The following is a 22,948-nucleotide window of genomic DNA, read 5'->3' on the forward strand; positions in this document are numbered from 1 at the left end:
ATGTTGCAAGGATGAAATCTGACTGTTCAAGAGCATGTCTCTCACCTACTTTTCTGCAGGATTTTTTTCTTTGGTTCTCTTTCACAAATTGATTCTGCATAAACAAAATTAAGTAATGCTACTCCTGAATTTCTAATGAGAAGCTATAGTGACAGATCCAGTATTGTTTGGTTTGCATTTTAGGTACAATACTTCCTATATGTATTAATCAACAAGGATAAACAATGAAAGGAGTCCAAATTATGAATCAGCATTATTAGTAAGACCTATTGTAGCCCCAGAAACTACAGCAAAATCTTTTTAGGGTTTGCTGAAACAGAGACAACATTTCTCTATCAAATATATTTTTAGTGAGATCATTAACAGGAAAATTGTGATTACAACCACTGTTTCTATGATTGCAGCTGCATCTACCAGTATTAAAAAAATGACTCACATCAAGCCATTTCTTTGGCACTCTAGCAAAATTTCAAAGAATCAGTAGAAACTTTCCAGCAAATAAGGAATTCAAACCAGGATCATTAGCCACTATTTCCCCCTCCCCCAATTTGAGGATTCTAACTTGTTGTGGAAAGCAAATAGGTGTAAAATCTTTTTAAACCATCACCTTTATTTAACTGATAGAAATAGTACAAATTTTCAATTCAGCTGTAATATAACACCAAAAAGTCCTTTCTGGATGGCTACATCGTCAATTCCTGGAAAGAAACAGAAAAGAGCAAGTGAGAAACAACCTTTTTGTTTATTCCCTTAGGCGGTGGGATGGGAATGTTCACAGCAAATTGTTTAGTCACCCAGCACCGCCAAATGACCCTGAGGGCTATTATTATAACTGCCTGTGAGGTCAAGGAACAGCAAGGGTGCAATTGTTGCTGTGACAAAGCACAGGCAAAGATACAGTGCCTAGTTCCTGAATAGTTGCCTAGGATATAACATTGAGCACTAAGGCATTTATGTAACCCCCGGGGAAACAATATTGCTGTATTTGTATTAGAAGCTTAAAGAGGTTTAACTGGACTATCTGGAAAAAGACGTTTCTCCTATAAGTCACTTCTCTGCTTCACTGCATAGTTAATCTACAGCAGTTAATCTAATTTTTAGAACATATGGCATCTTGATATCTATTTCCCTTGTACTCTAACAATTACTAGCAAACATACTGAATAAAAACAGAACATTATTTTTGTAATGAGCTGGATAATCAAGTGAAATAACCACTTAAAATGCCGATGGTCAATTCTCCCAACTATCTTCTAGATTTTGGGGTACAGCAGCCTAGTCATATATAGTACTCAATCAGGCACTTACCATAATTGCATTTACGATATCGTTACTGTTATTCTTTAGGGCACGAACTGCTTTTGCCCGGGAAACATTTGCTTGGGACATAACTAACTCAATGTCTTTCACCTCAACGCCAGTCTCATCAACCTGGAAGGAAGAAGATAGATAATCTCTCAAGGCATCTGCCAGGTTTTTGTGTCAGTCAGGAAAGTATTATTCTTTAATCCTCAAAATTTCACAGTAACTATAAGAACTTCTTAAGATGCCACAAAATATACCCTAATGAAACCTTATAGATTGTTAGAGACATTTTGGTAAACTTAAAAAACCTAATGTTTTCATTTTTTAATCTCATGAGTAGAACGGAATGACAAGCTTTCCTAGTCTGGTGAAAAATATACCAAAATAGAGAGCTTGTTATAAAATCCAGGGAAAAGAAATCAAGAAAAAGAGCAAAATGGAGACTTATCGCTGTATGTAATTGTGCAAGCACAATTATAGTTATTAGGATCATGCACGGCACAAAACTTAGTTAACAAATGGAGGCCTCTAGCAAAAATTCACTGAAACTAAGATAAGGGAGGGAGATACTGAAGGAGAATGTTCATTGATAAATAGGGTCCGTTTCTTTCTGCCCGCCCCTTAAACAGAAGAAAATATTTAAAAATGATATTTGAAGTTTCAAAAAGGATGTTGAAAAACTGGTAAGAAGTCAAGTGGTATGGCACTTTCCTGGTTGCAAGAATAGAGGTACATGTATACTGTAAGTACTACCATGACATAACCATGAAAGAAACCTGGAATGAATTATACCACCTGCCTATTGTGGACCTGGAGATATATAGGAAGTGAGATGTTTATGAGAAATGGAGAAGGTCAGCACAGGCTGGCCACTATACATAAATAAAATACAAAGCAGTATCAGGCTCTTTCTCACTGCCATTTCAGTTTGATACCTCTTTTTAGCCGGATACTACCCCCAGTAAGTAGTTTTATATCCACCGGTAGGCTCTTCTAACCATACATGTCTCAGCAGACTAATTAGCAGCAATGATTTAGCATAAACTGCTAGATGCATGTCTCAAACTTTCTGGAAAGTTCACTTCACACATTTAAGAGTGACGCTTACCTCCTCCTCCTCACTTTCTTCTTGTACAGTAGGAGTCTGTGTGTTTTCCTGAATGTTTGAAATAGCTTCTCCTTGCACTTTGAATTTCTCAGCAGCAGCCAGCTGTGCTTGCTGAGAGAGATCTTCAATCTGGTAGAAATGGATGAGGGGGAGGAAAAAAAAAGCCAATGACTTGTAGATTTTTTGATTATCTACAATCAGGCAGTTTATAACTGACAATGCTAGTGGAATGCATGCAAAGAAAGCAAAACAGAGAACTTTATAAATAGTGTTACTGATAGGTAACGTTTGGAACAAATTCTTCCCTTTCACCAAAAATAATAATAATAAAAAAAAATTAACTGTTTCCATGAAACAAACCACACTGATCCATATGAATCTGTTGTCAGACAAGTCCTGTAGAGTAAATGTTCTTTGTTTGAATGGTAAGCCCAAAATTCTAACTGGTAGCAAATCTACTGATAGTTGCAGAAACAAATGGCAAAGACTTCCTTGCTGGGGATTCCCTAAATTAAGCTTACCTTCGCTTCTCCAAAGACTATATAGGTATCTGATGCAGGACTTTTATATACATCTGGCTTGGTGATGACAAAGAGGATGTTCTTGGATTTCCTGATGGTAACTCTGGTTACACCTGTGACCTGACGAAGGCCAAGCTTGGACATTGCCTTAAAAACAAAACATAAATGTTCAAGGAAAAGATTTAGATGCAGAGCACCTGAGCTAGACTAGTAAATGAATTGCAGACAATGAGCCACAGTGAGATCAGAACACTGTACTTATCAAAAAGGTCCCTTTTCTACAAAGCCTGGTTTTCATGATTACTTTCGTCATGTGGGAAAATGTCTAATTCATTGCAAAATTACTCCTAGTATTTTATTTCACTATTTAATTTATATAGCCACCTACTTCATATCTGTGACTCTGGGTGGCTGACAGTAAAATAGACAAAAACAATTAAAATATATAAAAGTGCATGGCAACTGAGCTTCATAAAATAATGGTCAACAAAATCAAGAGGCAGCCTCCATCACAGTTTCGGGTTGCAGGCTGGGCACAAACCTAAGTTTTTAATTTTAAAAAAGGCCAACAGGGTCAGGGCTAAGGGGGAATGAAGTTCCATAGTTTAGGTGCCCTGGCATTAAATGCCCTCCTCCTGCATCCTGCCAGCTCAACTGATGGCACTCAGAGAATGTCCCTCCTGCTGGACTGGATGGGTACAAACCATTGGGAAAGATAGTCCCATAAATTAACACAGTTGTGAAGGGCTTTAAAGGCAACTACCAGCACCATGAATTGTGCTCAGAAGCCAATGCAGCTTGAGAAGCACATGCACTGAAAAAACAATGCCATTAACTACCTGTGCCACTGCATTTTGCATCAGCTGAGGCTTCCAATTGTTCCTCAAGGGCTTCAGGTACAGCATATTGCAATGGTTATGATCTGGAGGTCATAAGGACTATAAGATGGCCAGTGCAATGGAAGACACACTCTTTACTATTTGATGAACGTAGAACACCTACATAATCCTTTCCTGAAAGAGAAATGGCACCTCCCTCTCAAAACCCAGAATTTTGTGTCAGTAATGCGGTCAACCATGGGTTATCTCTGTTTCACCTTCTTCTATAAAATAAAGACTGCACTTCAGAGCTTGACTATTTTTAGAATAAGACTTCTCTGGGCACAAAAATTCCCTGAAGAGAAGCCAACAGAGATGTATTCAAATATATTCTTTTCTTTGATATTATACAAAAATTTGGAATTTTTGACAAGTTGAGTGTAAAAGTTTATCTCATGCCCTAAACATTTCCCAGTAGGACAAGCAGGGGCTTTGCCAAAAGGAAATGGAAGTAATGGGTTCATTGGTATCTTCTAACTCACCCTGAGCCCTCTTTTGATCAACAGCTTTTGCAAAATAAGGATGCGCTGTTAAGAAATGACTTGTAGAAACAGCAACAACAAAAATCAGAGTTTTGATAATTGCAGTAGAACAGGCACTGCAAGACAACCCTACCTGGTATATGTTTACATGATTAAAGATTCAGGGGCACCAACAGTTTTTGTTGGCTGAATCAAGCAAGCCACCAGGGACTGTGAATTTAATCTTACCTTCCGTGCTTTCTTTTCACTCCGGCTCTGCTTCGCTTTGCTAACTGGTTCTTCATCTATTTCAGCTGCTGCTGCAAGCTGCCAAGAAAACCACATACTTTTTTTAAAAAAAAATGCTGATCGTCATGAGAATGTGCACATTCATATCTTCACCAAATACTAAAATACAGGGCCAGAGTTCTGCCAGACAACTCCCAGTTTGTTTAATTACTCCCAGCTTCTTGCACAACTTCAAACTGTTATTTCAACTCAGATCACAATGATCTGTGGAGAAGCAAGTTTGTTAGATAGTGTCCTCTGTCTTTTGGAATTTTCCCTGTGCATTCTTCAGAAGAGAAACAAGTTCTGGTAAAGCTGAGTGAGGTCAGAGATAGGATGGCAAACATTACAATCCACAACAGGGAAATCCCTTATTTACAACATTATCTATAACTACACTCAAATGTTAAAACAAAGCCAACAACGAAAAAGATAATGGAAAGGAAAGGAAGCAGGGCATAGTGAAAAACCCAAGAACAGCAATAGCGTATCTCTATATTTTGGAAAAAATATATAGCAGAAACAAATTTAAAAAACTGCCCAGTTAGCACCCATTGTAGTTTATCTCTCTGACTCCTGAAATATTCTGTTCTTCGCATGATTTATTCAAAAGGAAAACACCCACTTTTCAAGTTGTATTAGGTATATTGGATATTCTTCCCCTAGTTTCATGTTTGGAAATCGTAGTGTACCAATTTTAGATACTTATCAATTGTATTTACTATTTCTCTAACTGGTATAGACAACATGAATAAAAAATGTGTTATAATCATGGCACAAATCAGAATGTGCACTAATGTGCAAAATTAATTATTGCAAATCAGGGCACACAACTTTTTTTTTTGAGCTGAGGTCTGCGCATTGCCTTTGAACTGATGGATACAATGAAAGCTAGGGAGGAACTTACGGGACCGCCTGCTGTTACTGAATACCTCCCACCGACCTGTACGCTCGCACAGAGAGGGACTCCTTAGGGTGCCGTCCGCCAAGCAATGTCGGCTGGTGGCCCCCAGGGGGAGGGCCTTCTCTGTGGGGGCTCCCACCCTTTGGAACGAACTTCCCCCTGGACTCCGGCAACTGCCGGACCTTCGGACTTTCCGCCGAGAGCTGAAGACCTATTTGTTTGTTTGCGCAGGACTGGCATAGGATTTTAATAGGATTTTAATTAGTTTTAATGTTTTAATATTCTATAATTCGGGGTTTTATTTTAAATGTTTTAATTCGGCCATTTGTATAATAAGTTTTTTAATTATGGTTTTATGTGTATATTGCTGTTGTTTTTTAGTATGGCTGTAAACTGCCCTGAGTCCTTCGGGAGAAGGGCGGTATAAAAATTTAATAAATAAATAAATAAATAAAACAGGACAAACACTAAAGTTCCAGTGAACTGATCATGGCTAACTTTTCATAATTCTCACCTCCATGCTAGGTAGGTGATACATGAGAATTGAGATGTAGAATGAGTAAGCATTATCCAAACCTGATATTGCTGATGCTGACTAAGTAGCTGTGCAATTTTTTTTACGTTGCATGTTATTTTTAAAGAGTAGTAGAAAGTGTCAGCATCTCAGCAGCTGGGAGTCCATCAAAGATAGCTACCATCTGACCCAGGATATTCCAGAGCATCTATTATTAATTAGCAGGTAAGTGTTTACTTTGGTCAGAAAAGCGCAATTGCAGTTGTGCCAATGTAATAGTATCATCTCCTTACGATTTACTAATTTTCTTGGTCTTAATAAAAATTACAATGCGGTGGCTAATTTTGGAGAGAGCCAGGGCTAGTGAGTGGTGTTTACATGCAGTTTAGATCTCAAGTTGTGATCACCTGTTGTAATGGATGTCTTGAATATTATGGTGTTAGATCTTACCTAACTAAATTATGTATTCACAATTGCTATGTGAGTTTTTTGAGGTTGAAATATACTTACTTTTACAGCCCTGCCCAAGCATATGAAATACAGTTTACCGTGTTCTTTCCCTTTCTCACCTGCGCCTGCTGTGTGGTGGCCTGCGTGGAGTCCTGTTCTTCAAGTTCTGGCACTGATTCATCGCTGTCGGATTCTGTTCCAGAACCTACAAAAATCAACATGCACAATTTCTTTCCAACTTGGTCTCTCTTGGGAGTGGCAGGCAGGCCCAGGCAAAACATGCAGAGCTTTGCAGCTTGGTTCATGAAGAAACTATTGTTCTTTTATTGTGCCAACATTGTTAAAAAATACTTTGAAGCCAACATACTTCAGAAATGTCTGATAGTAAAAGAACATATCCCCAACATTCTCCACACACATAGAAAAGAAGTAATTTATAGACAACAAAATTCCGAAATGGCAGTGATTTAATATAATAGTGGTTTAACTTATGTGGCAATAGGACAGGGAGTTTATCTTTGTACAGTCAAGGTTCCCAGGAAGAACAAGTTTCTTAGAGCAAGGTGTTGATCTCAGGGTAAGGATATCATTTGATTTAACTAGTAAGTTTTTTTTTAAAAAAAGAACATGACAGTTTCAATCTGGCATAATTTGGCCCATGATTGGAGACTTAGAAATATGCTATGGACCTGAACACCTTTCCTCATTATACATAGATTCCCTTCCTTTTACAATTTGTGAGACCTAGGGTCTAGCATGAGGTGTACACAGGACAAACAACAGCTAGCACCAATTAAGACTGTTCAAAGTGGATTCAGACATCCATGTTTTAATTATGAGTTATTGATCAGTGTCCTGAAGCAGCTGGGTACACATGGTGAGCCAAAGAAATACCGGTTTAGTACACAGTATGTCATTCAGAAGTATCGTTTAAATTTGTTCTTGCAAACTGGTTATCCTGCATCAAAGAACAAAGGAACATGAGGCAAGGGAGAGGAAGATGAAGACTGCTCAAGTTCATGGCACGTTCCCAAGGTTTTAAAACAACCAAATTTATGAAAGATGTTTGCAAGGACTAAAGTGAACACTAAATGATTACTCACTTAAAAAGTAAAAGTACTTTAAAATCTTGTAATTATTTTGTATTTGTATCTTTCAGAAAGATAACTTCAAGACAATCCTCCCCACCACCATTATATGACTGCCATCTCTGGATGCAAGTTTCAGTGAACTGCTAGCTCACATGCCTTAACATCTGTGTGACTGCAATGCAAGAAGGGAATAAATGTGATTACTGACAAGAAAGCATATTTCAGGACAGAGTTTTTCTGGAACAAGCACAACTGATGTCCCCATCTGTCTCACTAATACTACATTAATTCCAAGTGATGCTAAATCCTGACACCTTTACCCCAAATTGCATATGCATGTGACTACATTTAAGTGACCGAAAACTGGACAGAAACATCAGACTACTCATTTCTACTCTCTAACTGACAACACATGAATTTAACACACCGTATATGCAAATATTTAACAGAGCTCTTCCTATTTATACACACCCATCCAAAATGCAGTTGCAAATATAGACACTGGACAATAAAGTGAAAGAGGACATCAACATTAGACCACAAATTCTTCTAGAATGAGGGTAAAGTACCACCTCATAGCACAGAACATATCATGAAATGCATCTGCAATTAACAAAATCTACTAGATATGCAACCACAGGCAAAACACTAGAAACAAAAAAGCAGGCTGAAATGACAGTGTGCCATTGAAAACAAAGAGGTGATTACAGTTTCTAGGTTAGTTCTCTCAGAAATATCAGCTCAGACAAGGCTTATGACACATCTATTAAACACACACATCATGCCCAGTGATTCAATTTTCACATTAGTAGTGTATGTTCTTAAACATAAGTCACAAATCACAGTGTGCACCACAAACTTCAACTATGATAACTTAATCTAGGTTTATTTTGACTTAGTAAATTTTAAATCCTAAATGGCGTGTTTCTAGTCTAACAGTTAAAGCAGAGGAAATTCACTCCATGCCTGTACAACTAAGTTAGTATTCAGTGAGTGGCCTTTGATATCCATGCACACAGCAAACCGAAGAGGCAAATACCCTTGTCATTCTTCAGGAAAGGCTGTTTGACAGGAGGAGGTGGTGGTGGTAAAGGAGCAGTTGCTGGAACCTCAGCAAGGGGCACAGCTGTCTTAGGAGAGAAGTCCACCAGGACTGGCTGCAGAGGTGACTCCTCAACATGTACCTCTGGAGGGATCAAGGGTGGCAGCTCGTCGTCTTCAAAGGTAGTAGAGATAGGGCTGGGGGTAACTTCAGGTGCTAAACCAGGTGCGGGTGCAACAGGGGATGGCTTGGGAAGCACAGAGGAAGGCTCTAGCTTTTTCACAGGGGTAGAAGGAGAGGGTGCAGGAGAAGCCGGCTGAGTGAGGCTGCTTGCAACAGGAGGAGTAGAAACAGAAAGATCAGCAGGTGCAAGAGGCAAAGGTGCCATTTTCTGGGGAGGCATCGCCTCCCCAGTTGAAATGGAAACCTGGCTCATGTCTAAGGCTGAGACAGGGGGCAATTTGGGGCTAGAGACAGGACTAAGGGTTACTGGAATAGAAAACGCTGCTGCGGGGGAAACGGGAGGAGTCACTGCAGAAGACGGAGGCGCAATGCCAGGAGGAGGGATGACAGAGGCTACAAGGTCAGGAGAGGAAAGAGGTTTAGGAAAAGCAGCAGGGGTTCCAGGAACGGTCACTGGTGCAGGCACCATAGAGGGTGCTGTCTGAGAAACTGCCATTGTTGGGCCCACAGGAGAAGTTATCTGGGCAGGTGCAGCTGGTGTCACAGAAGCTGAAGCAGTCTCTGCTACCGCTATAGGTGATGCCTGAGGGTCAGGAGGAGGTACCTCAGAAGCTGCTTCTGGATGGGAGGCAGGTGCCAATGAGTTAGGAGTAACCTCTTCAGAGGCCACAGGAAGGGCTGCGGATCCAGAAATAAGTGCAGGGATATGGGCAGGAGGTGTTGCGGGACTAGAAACATACTCTGCCATAGACAAAGAGCTAGAAGCAAGTTCAGAAGTTGAAAATGGCTTCATAGCCGATGCCGGTGAGACAAGAGCAGGCTCTACTGCAGCCACAGGGCCAGAAACAGCCGCAGGCTGAGAAACAGGTATCCCTGGAGTTACAGAAGCAGATACTGAAAGAGCAGGAGCTGGTTCCAAAACAGATGGAACCATCTTGGAAGCAGGTGGCGAAGGGCCTATGGGAGGCATTATTGGACTAGAAACAGGGGCTGGAAGGGGAGCAGATTCCACAGGGGGTCCCGGAGGAGTCACAGGACTAGATACAGTTTTCACAGGTTGCCCTTTGGGTAGTCCTGGAGCAGAGACTAGTCCTGCTGCTGTAGCCGAAGGGAAAATGGGCTCAGGAATAGGCACCGAAGAAATAGATTTCATTGGGGGCGATGGAGGAAGTGGAGGTGTAAGTACAGAGCCTGATGAGGACACAGGATCTGAAGAAATCTCTGAAGAGGAAGCCGGTTTTAGTGAAGGAAGTACCATACCCAGTTCTTTAGGCTTAGACACTGCCGTGCCCAGTGAAGGAGAGCCAGAAATAGGAACTGAAGTGGGACTCTCTGGCTGTGAAGAAAGTGGCACAGGACTAGAAGGGCCTATTGGGGTTCCAGGAGGGGCTACAGACCCAGAAGCAGGCTTCAGTATTGGATCTGCTGTGATTATAGCATCAGCAGGATGTTCTGAGAGAGGAGGAGGTTTCACAGGGGACTTGGCAGGAGCCACCTGTTTAGAAGCCAGCACTGCTTTGTCTAGAGAAGTAGTTACAGAGTCGGGAACGGGCGCCAGAACAGGAGTTTGTAGCTGGGAAGAAACAGATAGTGGACCAGACAGAGGGCATACTTCTTGGGCTGCAGGATCAGATGCCAATTTCACAGGTGGTAGAGAACCAGAAACAAGTTTGCCATGAGGACCTTCAGGTAACAATGGTGCAGGAGCAGGCTTTGCTGGGGACATGATACTGGATTCAGGACCGGAAGTAGATTTTGCAGGCGGTATTACGGGAGCAAGCTTTGCTGGAGACGAAGGATCAGCCCCAGAAACTTTAGGAAAGGAAGCCGGGATCTCAGAACTGGAAATAGGTGCCAAAGGAGTCACAGGATGAGATGCAGATTCTGTAGGTGACCCTGCAGGACATCCCGGAATTGATACAGGCATTGGAGAAATAATGGGGCTGGGAACGGTCATAGAATCAGGAAGAGATGGAACAGAGCTGATGGGTATGGAAGGCTGGCAAGGGGGAAGAGAGGATGAAATGGGAGCCATTGGATCGAGGGTAGGACTTGCAGTGTTATGGATAGGAAGTGTTGGTGATAAGGCAGGAGCATCTGCAGAACTTGGAAAGGAAGGAGTTGGACCAGAGGGTGAAGCCACAGTAGGAGCTGGAACTTCAGCGGGGATGGGAGGTATAGCCATAGAAGGAGACACAGGAGCAATTGGGAGAATGAAAGGAGCTGGGCCAGGAGATGATGAAACTGGAGAAACTGAGGCTGCAGAAGCTGTCCCTGCTGGGCTTATAGGAGATGTTGATGGAGCAGAAGTAAGGGATTCAGAGGAAATTACTGAGGATGGGGGAGAAGCTACAGGCCCTAAAGGTAGGGATACACCAACAGGTGCAATACCAGCCATAACTGGTGGTTTCACAGGAGAAAGGGTCTGAGATAACATAACTGAGTCAGCAGAAGACAAGGCAGCATCAGGAGTGGCTTGTACTGTAGAGACAGAGGTAACCAGTTCTGGTGGAGGAGTAAAGGAACAGAGGCTAGCAAGGGGAGAGTTAGCATCACGGCATGAAGAGGAAGGGTGGAGGGGGCTATAAGTAGAAGAGGTGGAAACAGCTGCTAAAGGAGAAAAAGGAAATCAGCATTGGAAAAAGAACATGTAGGAAGAAAAATTAAGTTATCTATAGAGCCTCCCACATGGAAGCGCTAGTACTTGTCAGGGAGAAATTATTACAACTGTTGCCAGAAAAAAATTTTTTCTCCCATCCCAAGAAACATTTCTTGGACGCTTATTAATCTTTAGCCAATATATTATTGGCTTGCTCTTGTGTACTGTATTGTATTGTATTACTCTTTATTATGTAAAATGTTATTATTTTAGTGTATTCCAATTTGGCAGCATGCACATTTGATGAATAAAACAAAACTGTCTTTGCAGCCGTAACACTTCAGAAAGACTGAACATTTCCCATGAAGACACATGTAGAATTAAGCACTCGAAAAGCAAAAGTATAAATGTTCTTTGAGTTGAACTCATTTCCTAGTCACTTTAGAGACATAGCCATGTAATTCTTTCGAGATACTACTTTCTCATAGTTTCCCACCCAACTTAGTTTTTTTGAGATCAGCTAAAGTCAGCCTGATGCTGCCAAATAGCCGGGCAAACTACTATACCATAGCTAAGCTATTCAGGTAGTCATTGGTTAACAATAGCCTAATTCTGCATCTCTTCAAACTTGCGTACAGTCTTGAAAAAGTAGATTATGACTGGTCCTCAAAATTATGGCCGTTGCAGCATTCTCAGTCATTTGATCATGACTTGGGCGTTTTGAAACTGGTGGGCATCTACAATGGTCACAGCATCCCATGGTCATGGTATTGCTAGTTGTAGCTCTTACTGGCATACTTATTTATTGACAAATAAAGTCAATGGGGAAGCTGGCAATAAGCCACAAGTTGTGGTCATGTGACATCAGGTTTAACTACCATGGGTAATTTGCTTAATGAATGCAGTGGAACTGTGTAAGTTGGGTACAGTCGTGAAGTTTCACTTAACCACATTGCTGAATGCTAGAATTGTCAGTCCCAATTTCGGACATTACATGAGAATTAATTGTAGTTATCACTCCTGACACAAATGAATCTTACCATAAATCCAACCCTTTAACATGTACTAGTAGACTTTTCTTTCTATCTCTTTCATTTTAAGATAGTAAAGCTGCTAGTTCAGGAAACATATTGCAGCATTTAAGCTTGAAGCATTCAGTCCTCTGTGGTGCACTGGAATTCAGAAACTTTTGTCATCTTTTTTAATGAGGGAAGCCTCTGTGATTTCAAATTTCATGTTTATTGCAGAAGCCTCAAGTAAATCAAATCATACCGTATCAATGTGAAGCATCCCCATTTCAGGCAAAGCATTATAATTTATGAACCCAGGCATCTGAAGGACAGAACTTGAACATAGTTTTGGAGCCTGGCCTTCAAGTGCAGTAATACCAACTCCCATCCACTCCCATCAGACTGTATGCCATATTAAAGTAACTGTATTAGTCCAACTCTATAAATATACTGTTTAAAATGGCATATGCTAAGAACAAATACCTGATGCTAGAATGGGAGGCTGAGAACAGACTGGAGGTGCTTCAGCAGCACCAGGAAAAGAAGCAGGAATGGCAGATGCTGAATGAGCAAAATCAAGAGTTATTAAACAGCACATCCATAAAACAGGAGCTAGAACAATTGAGAAGACTCTATTCTTTCAGCTCAATCAATACAACCAATAAGACCTCTACAATTAAAGGACTTTGGATCAATTCATGGAAGTTGTGAAGATTCAAGGCTATTAGTTTTTATGGCACCGTAAATGCCTCTGAAGCCAATTTACTGAGAGACAATGGGCTTCCTTCTACAGTTGGTTGATTTTGAATACAGATTGCAGGACTAGATGAGCCAGGGTTGTGATCCAATAGGCCACTTGCCTATGATATACTTCACATAGCACAGAAAAGCAAATAACTGCATTAGTGACCTGCAAGTCTCTTCCGTGAAATTATATAGAAAAAGCCAGAAGCATGGAACAAGGAATCTGATGTGACTTAAGGGCTCTGGTATCTTCAAATCTTCCTCTGGTTTATTTTATTTGACATTAATAGAACTTATATGGCTACCCAACTCATAGTGACTTCAGGTGGCTTACACAAGTAAAATCCCAAATACAAAATCCAATATACATTACGTTGGACTGGCTTTTCCAAACTAAGGCAAAAGAAAAAGAAAAAGATGAGAAAATAGTTTTATAATGAGGACTTGCAATTTCATTTTAAAAGAATAATACAATCAAGAGTCCTTTATTCCTTTATCTAGACTAGTGAGTCAGCTGAGCAAAATCTTTTGCTAATGTAATAACTCTAATAGTGTGAGTTGGGATGACAACAGGACTGGGATGACATCCAGAATTCACGGCAAATATAGCAAAAAAGTGATGTAAAAGCTAGATCAAGCATGTGCTCAGACTATCAGTATGGAAACCAAATCTATGAAACTCAATCCTATTCCATTTTGAAGCTTATGCCTTTCTGCTGCTTGCACTTAAAGCTCATATCTCAATTCAAAATATTCCAGAAAAAACGCTGGAATCCACAAGATGGAAGGGATTAGCCTCAATCTCCTCATAACTGGCTGTTTTATAAACTATGAACTCACCTGGTCTATATCTTTCCATTAGGCAAATATAAGAGAGAAGGCAAAAAAGCTCACTTAACTGCTCCTTAACAGCTCATTTAATAAGGAAAACAGTCACATTAAAAGATTAGTGCTTCATGTCAATGCCTGTGCAACAAATCTTAGCAAAACTGGTGCAGCAGTTATAACATGATTGTAGGAGAATTGAACATATATTCCAAAATAAAGAATAAAAAAAGTTCTGGAACAAGGTAGCAAAGCAGCCCAGGATAAAATCAGAAAGTGGTAAGGTTCATCTTAGTAAGTAGAACTATTTCTCCATGAAGGACTGTACGTAGCCATGAGTCTAGCATTAATTTGAAAGGTTTATTTATTGATGCTTCCACCATTAGAAACGTTTTAGACAAGATTTAAGATACAACATTTCATCTGACTTTCCAAATAAAATGCCTATTGGAAATGAAAGAAGGTAAACCTAGTACAAATAGTCCTGGATTTACGAGTCGCTTAGCAACCATTTGAAAATATAACGGACTCCCCCACCCCACAAAAAAAAGAAAAAGAAAAAAAGGTTCTTATGACCTAGATTCAAAGTTCCGATGGCTGCCCCCACCATCATATGATCTCATTTTGGGTGCTTGGCAACTAGCCCGCATTTATGGCTATTGGCAGTTTCTTGCAATCACATGACCATGATTTATTACTCTTTTTTTTTTTTTTTTTGCCAGAAACTGACATTGACTTCTAGCTTCTGGCAAAAATGCCCATTGGGGACAATATGTTTGCTTAATGACCATGAATTCACTTAATGATTATGGTGATTCCCATAATAACTGCTGCAGAATGTGTTTTAAAATTGGGTCAGTCATTTAACAACTGGCACAACTTACGAATGTCATTCCGGGCTTTCGGCTGTGAGTCAAGGACTATTTGTAACACTTTAGGAAAGGATCAAATACAGTACTGACCAGGTGAAGAGCGTCTAGTTGTTTTTTCAAATTTCTGCAGTTTATCAAGAAAGAGGGAGAATCAAATCTAAGGCATCAGATTAAACGGAACTGGCCTTTCAGAAACACTGGTGTGTCAGTGCTTTTCATTCATTTTAAGTCAGATCTATGCGTGGCAATTCTAGTCTGCTGCTTTAACTTCAGACCTACCTGAAGACTCTAAAGCAGTCCCAGCCTGAGAATCCTTGCCTCCTCCTACCTCAGGATTCTTGGCAGCAACTGGCTGGCTCATCGTTTCCATGGGGGCCCCAGGAGCTGGAGCTACAATAATAGTTTCAACCATTCAGAAATCCTACAAGGCTGCTATATATCTTTTGAGGGCAGTTGGTCAACTGGAAATATATCCAATCGTGCAGAAAGATGTGAGTTAAACTCAGTTGCAAAAGTCAAAAAGCACAGGAATAAAAAAAGCACTATAGAAAATGTCAATTCTGTTTATATTAGAAATGAATTTGACAAATCAAATCATCTTTCTAACCAAATTAGTGCCATTGTACTGGCAGATTTGAAGTAATTAAATGCCTACCTTCATGGTTTCCTCAGATTGTGACAAGATGTTTACATGCACTCATCTGAACTCAAGTTAACAGCAGTTGCTGAATGTTAATAATGATGCATCAAAAGCCAATCTAGATGAACTCATGGTGCGTTAGCAGGCATGATTACAACACTGGATAAAAGCCAGTAAAGGATAACTTTAAAAAAAAAGAGTAGTCAGAAACCGCTTACTATAAAATATACTGAAAATCAAAGTAGCTTGTTTAGATTTGAATTATCAGCTAGAAATCCATTTTGGATTTATAATGAGGTTTTTTTTCCAGTACTAGAGACAGGCCAGTTTAAAACAGATCTTTACCAATCTCATAATTACAGGCCAGTTTACAAGCTTAGATAAGGAAATCTGAAGTAATTGGAATATGGTAGAGACCAATTAGAGTCCATGATTGTGAATGCAGATGGTCCTCGTTTAGTGACTGCCTCATTTAGTGACCATTCTCAGCTAAAATGATGATTAAAAAATTTAGAACCAATCCTTGCATTTTTTATCTTTGCAAGCCTGTGAAGCGAAGCGAAGCTAAACTGAAGTTTATAAGCAGAGTCATAGTTACTTAGCAACCGCTTCGCTTAATAACCAAGTTGCTAGTCCCAATTCTAGTTTCTAAAAAAAAAGACTACTTATACTGGTAGGTTCACTAATCCAGTGGTCTCCATCTTTTTGGCACCCGGGACCGGTTTCATGGAAGACAATTTTTCCATAGATTGGGGTGGGGTGAGGAAGAGAAGGAGCAGATAACCTAGATCCCATGCATGAACAGTTTTTCTTGCCTGCCACTCAGCTCCAGCTGTGCGGCCTGGTTCCTAACAGGCCACGGATCGGTACCGGTCCGCAGCCCAGGGACCCTTGCCCTTAATCTTTCCCCTGTTCTCAATATTTGAGTGTTCCAGACACTCTGTTTCCACTATAGAGAAAAGTCTACTGCACCTTTTTCCTATAATGGGGTAAGGGAATTTTCTCCGAGAGAAGTCTAGCTTGGGCTGTGAGGATGGGGAAATCATCCTTGTTGGGTATTTTCTGCGTTTATTTATGTATTTATTGGCCAAACGATTGTTTTAATGAACTGTAAGTACTGGGCAAGTACTTCTAGAGTTAGAGGAAGGTATGATCTGGCCATTCATAGATAGCAGAGAAAACTTCCTTAAAAATATCTTGGTGTGAGATTGGCAAAGAGCTCTTCATTGCTCTCCAGTGCTAGAACTGAGGGACAACTTCTACATGCAGAGGGTTTGGTTACATTACCTTGTTGATGTCTGCATGTAGGAAAGGCAAGATCTGGGAATAAAATCTGATGTTGTAGAGCAGGGGTGTCAAACTTGTGTTGTCACGTGACTTATTTTTTCCCCCTTTGCTAAACCAGGCCTGGGTGTGGCCAGTGTGTGACGCATCCGGCCTGTGAGTTTGATAGCCCTGTTGTACAGCCTTCCTTCATTTTGACCTCAGTAGAGACAGCTGCCCATGCGAATTCAGGTGAGTAGATGGTAGAGAGTCACTTGGATTCTATAATAGTATGTATCATTTTGTAACTATTTCTAGGTTGGCGAGATAAATCCAATCTCCTGACACATAACTGTAACCAGGTGATCCCCCTTGATTTAGTCTAGTGATGTCCAGAAGCTCTTTTTAAGAAACTGATAGGTTGCCTAGATTGAAGTATCAGTTTCCTGGCACAGTTGGGTGCTATTAGCACACTCAATATAATTCTATTCTCCAGTTCTGAACTAGTCTCAGGAGCCTGAGTTAATGGGGATGGGGAAGGTATGTAGCAGGTCTTTGGGCCATGTGGATTTAAAGAAGTTTACTGCCCATAATTCCTGAGATAGGGAGCATGAGATTTTATTACTTATTTTGCCTTGAGCCGATGGGAGCTATCAGAACATCCCTTGTTAACTCAACATAATTTGCTTAAACATCCTGAGGCTGAGGTCTATTACCTGAGTTCTAAACCTCAGCAGTTGAACTTATCTGATGCCCAGCCCAGAAGTTTGTCTTATTCATAAGCTTTGATTTACTTAGCTTTGGTGGTGCTGGTTAAAATATACTCTTGACTCTTTGAGGGTCTAATCAAGATTCATACGTCCCTCTTTGCCTGTTCAGTCAAAGGGAACTTGAGTAGGTTATTTACCCAGAGGTACATGTACTCCCTATGATTTGAAGTGGACTATGGTAGTTACTATCTCCTTTGTGTATATTCTGCAAGCTGACTGGCTAAATGAGAAATTCCCCGATGCTGAAACCCAAGGAATGTTCTAGATTGGAATGTGTAAATGGGCCACCTGTTAAGTCTAGCAAGCCTATGCCATGTATTTTTTTTCCTAAAAACTCACTGGCTATTATGTTTTCCATCTGGAACATACAGTATTTGATATGGTAAGTTATTCTGCTATCCTGTTCTTTTTAGATATTATTAATATGGAGAAGAAACTACAAACTCTCTTAGCCATGAGATCTCTAAGGCTACTGAAGCGGCCACGTGGGCGAGAGCCTGTGATTTGATGATAGCTTATAGCAGATGTTTTGTTGATTTATGTGACCAGGAAGAAATGACATTCTTGGGAGGAGAGGGCCTGCTAAATGCGTGAGATTATTTTTAGGAATGTGGTATGTTATATGAATTCAAAAGTAGGGCCGTATGGTGGCCATCGTGTTACCTAAAGGAGCAGTGATAAATCTGCTGGATTTGGGCACCACTATGTTGGCTTAATTCTCTTGAAATGATTAAGTATGGACTTAGAAAATCAGAAATTAAACTTCTTATTTGGCCTCCTCACAGAAAGCTCCAAGGAATCGCCAGATGCTACATTGCTGTCCATTAGATTGCTGACTACTAGGTTAACGTCTCCAAAAAAAGTAAAGTGAAAGCCATGAAAACTAAAAAAAGGAAAAGGAAAAAGTGTCACCAGGGTGGTTCTAGTCATGCTAGCTTGCAGGCTTGTCTACTCTCCAGGGGAAGCCAGGATCAGGGGAACTACTGCTTTCCACAGGAAGTGACTTCAGAACCCTTTCTAGATCTCTGGAATCAGGAGAGGTGTATCTAGTTCTGAATGCCCTTGCTCTGGTGTAGGAGCAATAACAGGTACTTGCTGGCTGCCCAGAAGAACATCTCTGCTGCTCAGACCACTCTTCACAGAACACTCAATGGAACCCCAAAGTTCCCCTAAGCTTTCAAATCACACCTCCCACCATCGGGATAGAAACCACTATATTAAAAATTCAGAACTGGACAGTAAAATAATGAAATTTAGGTTTTATGATAATTGTAAAGCCTGTGTTTATTTCCTGCCATATTACTCTATTGGGTAAGTCTCCCTCTCTCTCTTTGTAGCTCTTTGTTTCTTAAAAGTTTTAATAAATACATTAACTTATTTATAAAAAAGAAATAACAATCCAGTAATGGACAACAGCTCCACTATGCGTGTGTGTGTATAGGAGAAGCCAAGTCATACATCATGCAGTATCCCTTAAGCTTCCAGCCAGAAATGTGGCAAATAATGAAATCAAATTATTTGCTATCCAGCATCCAAAATTCCCTCAAGGCGTATCACTTGAAACATAATAGATAGTAGAGTTCAAAGTTAGTAAATCCAATATAGTAAAAGTATGCACACAACACAGCCAAACACACTAAAATACAACTAGGATTTTTAAAAAGTTCATAGCTCACAATTCTAATTCACCAAAAATGAGGCACACTTTTTGCCAATCTCATGTATAGCCAGCCACAGCACGCTTAATAAATGGCAATCTTGAGATTTTTTGAAACGGAGTTCCTGATTTCTTTAGAGTTTAACAATATGATGGTTATATTTTTCAAATTAATTAAATATCACTTTTCTTTCCTGAAAAAAATCTCAGACATTTACTAGCAATATCATTTTAAAGCATTCCAATTATTCTGTAAAGTCACTGATATAAAAGCTAAAATATTAAGCGAGTGTCTAACATCTAACATGTGTTACAATATTAAGGCAACTCTAACATCTCATCTGATAATCCCAACAAATAAATATATGAAGAAAAAAATCCAGCTTAGATTAGTGTTATCCTTATAATACACTTTAAAGGGCCTAATGTCTTCCCAATGTTCTGGATTAAAGCACAAATTAACACTCAGTTAGCATTTGTGGGGAGTGGAAGGAAAGCTGCTCCAAAATTTCAATGAAATAGAGCATTTAGTTCCAGCTTGCAATCATGCAGTTGCTCACTCCGAAAACATTGTATCCGATCCCCAAAACATGTATATAGTCATTTCTAATGTTTACCCTAAATTAACCATACAACAGCTCTATAAGGTAAATCTCTATTTTTAATACCACTACTACAGATAAGAGGATTAAATTAACAGATGATTCCCTTAAGGCTATTGGTAGAAAGCATGGAACTCTCTCCACAAAGGACTTCTATGGGTCTCCATGCTGATGCAGAATGTATTCTAAAGGTATATAAATCATCCAAAATACTAACCTGTCTCAGCCTGAGGCTGGGGCAGCTCCTGTTCTGTTGCTGGGACAGTTTCTGTGGCTTCTCCAGGCATTTCTGACGAAAAAGGCACAAAATAAAAGCTAAGTTATTTTTGCCCTATCATCTATTATAACATTGTAGAATACTTTACTACAATAAAGTCTTAATCTGTTGCAGTCACAATACCTAGGCAAACCACTTACACATGAGAACTTTAGGTACTGAAGTTATTTAGTTAGATACAAAGTTAGTTATTAATCCTAAAAAGCAAGTTACGGTAGTCCTTGTCTTACAACAGTTTGCTTAGTGACTGTTCAAAGTTACAACAGCACTGAAAAAAGTGACTTATGACCATTTTTCACACAACTGTTGCAGCATCCCCATGGTCACATGATTTACATTTGGATGCTTGACAACTGACTCACATTTATGACGGTTGCAGTGTCTTGGGGTCATGTGAGCATCTTTTTGCAACCTTCTGACAAGCAAAGTCAATGAGGAAACCAGATTCACTTAACAACTGTGTACTAATTTAACAAGTGCAATGGTTCACTTAACAAATGTGACCAGAAAAGTTGTAAAATGGGGCAAAACTCACTTAACAAATTTCTCACTTAGCAACATAAATTTTGGGCTCAATTGTGGTCGTAACCTGAGGAGTACCTGTATTTCTCTATTCAGCTAAAAGTTTTAAAGTATTCAAAAATGCTGATCTATTTTTCATTTTTGTAGTCTTATAACTGCCTTATTATCTCAGTTAAATGGTCAATGCTTTTGATCCAGTAACAAAAAAATAAAAATAAAAAAATCAGGTCCAATTATTGGTCTGAAGTTACTAGTATATATTCTGCCAGTTCAACTGTGGAAGTGCACCTAAAACAAGCCTCCACAGCCAAGTTTCATTACCAGATATCGCTCATACTTTGAAAAGCCTTTATACTAGCGGTTCCCAACCCTTCTTTGGCCATGCCCCACCTAAGCATCTCTAAAAGCTCAGGCTGTTAAGAAGCCTGTTATTAGAATACAGTAGCCTGCAATTACTGCAGGTTCAAGCCCGGCCCAAGGTTGACTCAGCCTTCCATCCTTTATAAGGTAGGTAAAATGAGGACCCAGATTGTTGGGGGGGGCAATAAGTTGACTTTGTAAAAAAAAAATATACAAATAGAATGAGACTATTGCCTTATACACTGTAAGCCGCCCTGAGTCTTCGGAGAAGGGTGGGATATAAATGTAAACAAACAAAAAAATCCTGACACCCCACCCCCTATAATTCTTTCTTTACTCAAAAAGTGCACTCTACTCAGAGGGAGGAAGCCTAAACGGCCATTAACTTGGTTTAAACAAGGTTCAAATTGCCCCCATGTGGGGCGTACTCCCCCACCGTTGGGAACCACTGCTTTATACCCACAGCTTCTACTCCTTCCCTAATGAAGCCCGCTTCTGATTGAGTCAAGCTCCTTGTTTTTAATTTTATCACACCTCCATCAAGGAGGTACTTTTTACCAAGCCGACATTGCTTCGGAGGCCACTTCAGAAGGATGGGTTGAACACGGGGGCAGTTTCAGTATTCTCTCCCTTCCACTTAAATATACAATTGCCTGCGTGTTACACCATCGTTATGGTATTCCGCTTATTGTCCTGCCAGTTTTCTGACTAATTTTTGCCCCGTCTTCGCTCACTACCTTGATACGACGGGACCGCCTTCCAAGAACAAAGTTTGTCCATGTGAGAAGAAGCAAAGAGGTTCACCCTCCCGGCAAAAATCCCGTCGCCCTGCTTGGACCACAGGCAGAAAATCTAGGCTAGGCGTCTGCAAACTTGGCTCTTTTAAGACTTGTGGACTTCAACTCCCAGCAAACTCTGGGAGTTGAAGTCCACAAGTCTTAAAAGAGCCAAGTTTGCAGACCCCTGACTTAGGCGGTCGCGAAAGAGTCCACCCCAACTCTGACCACAACCTCCCCCCTTCAATGCTTTATATAAAACAATACTAGGGGAAAAGAAGGGACCGTTTAGCAGAAACTCCAGTCCAGCCACCGACCACAACTGAGCACAAACCAGGACCGGCCCAAGAATGTAAGTTCTCCCGTTTCCAAAGTGAAGACCTCCGGCTTTGTTGGAAGCACCGGAGTCTTCCTAAGGGACGGCTTGCTTCTCGCTGTGCGTTCATTACCGAACATCCTTCTTCCGTCCCCAAACCCCAGGGAGCCTCTCCACTTGACCCGCAAGGCCGCCCTGACTCCGCAGAACCCCCAGCGAACGGCCCGAGCGGCCTATCCAGAGCCCCCGCCGAATCTAAACGACCCAGGCCGCCCCGCCGCCCTCGGCCCATCCCTTGGAGCCGCTTCAGCTTTACCCATTTCAAACGGTTCCCCGCTGGCCGGGTTACGGAGCCGTCAGAGGCAGATGCGGGCGGATACAAACGACGAAACTCACCGTACGAGACGATCCGGGCGCAAGATGGCGGAAGAAAAAGGCAAGAGGGGGGGAAGTGAACCCTACTTCCGGTAGGCGTCGGAACAGCTTCCGGGTCCTAAAAGAGTCTGTTTTTTTTAGCACGTGCTCTTTCGGCCTCGCTTCCGGAGTCTTCAGAAAGTTGCATGTTAAAACTTATGTATGTGTCAATCGTATATAAGATAAAAGGTAAAAAGTATAAACATAATTTGGATACATGGAAAGAGTAAGTAAAAAAGGAATCTTAGGACAGGAACGGCAAGCACGCCCGCCCCAACTTCTACCAACAAGTTCCTGACTCACGGAGGACCAAAAAAAAAACTCAACAAACTCCCACCCATCGGTCATCCCAAAAGTGCTTTTTTTTTCAAGAGGCAACTGGACTTTCTGGTTTTTTCTTTGAAGTCGTTTCGCTTCTCATCCAAGAAGCTTCTTCAGTTCTGACTGGATGGTGGGTTGAAGCTTCTTGGATGACAAGCAAAACGCCTTCAAAGAAAAAAAACCAGAAAGTCAAGTTGCCTCTTGAAACAAAGCATCTTTGGGACAACCATGACCT

At 40.7% G+C, this 22,948-nt stretch overlaps 1 protein-coding gene across 8 annotated transcripts; it reads right to left on the reverse strand.

Moving 5' to 3' along the window:
- Positions 1-590: 590 nt before the first annotated feature.
- On the reverse strand, positions 591-22,455 carry NACA (nascent polypeptide associated complex subunit alpha). Of its 8 annotated transcripts, none has more exons than XM_058167021.1 (11): positions 22,375-22,453; positions 19,945-20,016; positions 15,075-15,185; positions 12,838-12,915; positions 8,560-11,355; positions 6,549-6,634; positions 4,523-4,600; positions 2,935-3,081; positions 2,414-2,542; positions 1,309-1,431; positions 591-698 (listed from the first exon to the last, which is right to left on the reverse strand). In XM_058167021.1, exons 2-11 carry the CDS (start codon positions 20,012-20,014, stop codon positions 684-686), a joined length of 3,633 nt encoding a protein of 1,210 aa, XP_058023004.1. In that variant the 5' UTR covers positions 20,015-20,016; positions 22,375-22,453; the 3' UTR covers positions 591-683. The 8 variants fall into 8 exon arrangements, with proteins under 8 accessions (XP_058023004.1, XP_058023003.1, XP_058023002.1 ...); XM_058167020.1 differs by having other exon boundaries at positions 8,560-11,352; positions 22,295-22,431; XM_058167019.1 differs by having other exon boundaries at positions 22,295-22,431.
- Positions 22,456-22,948: the final 493 nt, after the last annotated feature.

The sequence above is a fragment of the Ahaetulla prasina genome, chromosome 2, assembly GCF_028640845.1.
Source record: "Ahaetulla prasina isolate Xishuangbanna chromosome 2, ASM2864084v1, whole genome shotgun sequence".
NCBI classification, from domain to species: Eukaryota; Metazoa; Chordata; class Lepidosauria; order Squamata; family Colubridae; genus Ahaetulla; species Ahaetulla prasina.

Bases quoted from the DNA above. Each gene is read 5' to 3' on its own strand.
- NACA (XM_058167019.1), bottom strand. The intron at 12,916-15,074 runs GTAGGTCTGAAG...TTGCTCATTCAG, and splicing joins GACTGCTTTAGAGTCTTCAG to CATCTGCCATTCCTGCTTCT. The intron at 2,543-2,934 runs GTAAGCTTAATT...CATTTCTACCAG, and splicing joins TAGTCTTTGGAGAAGCGAAG to ATTGAAGATCTCTCTCAGCA.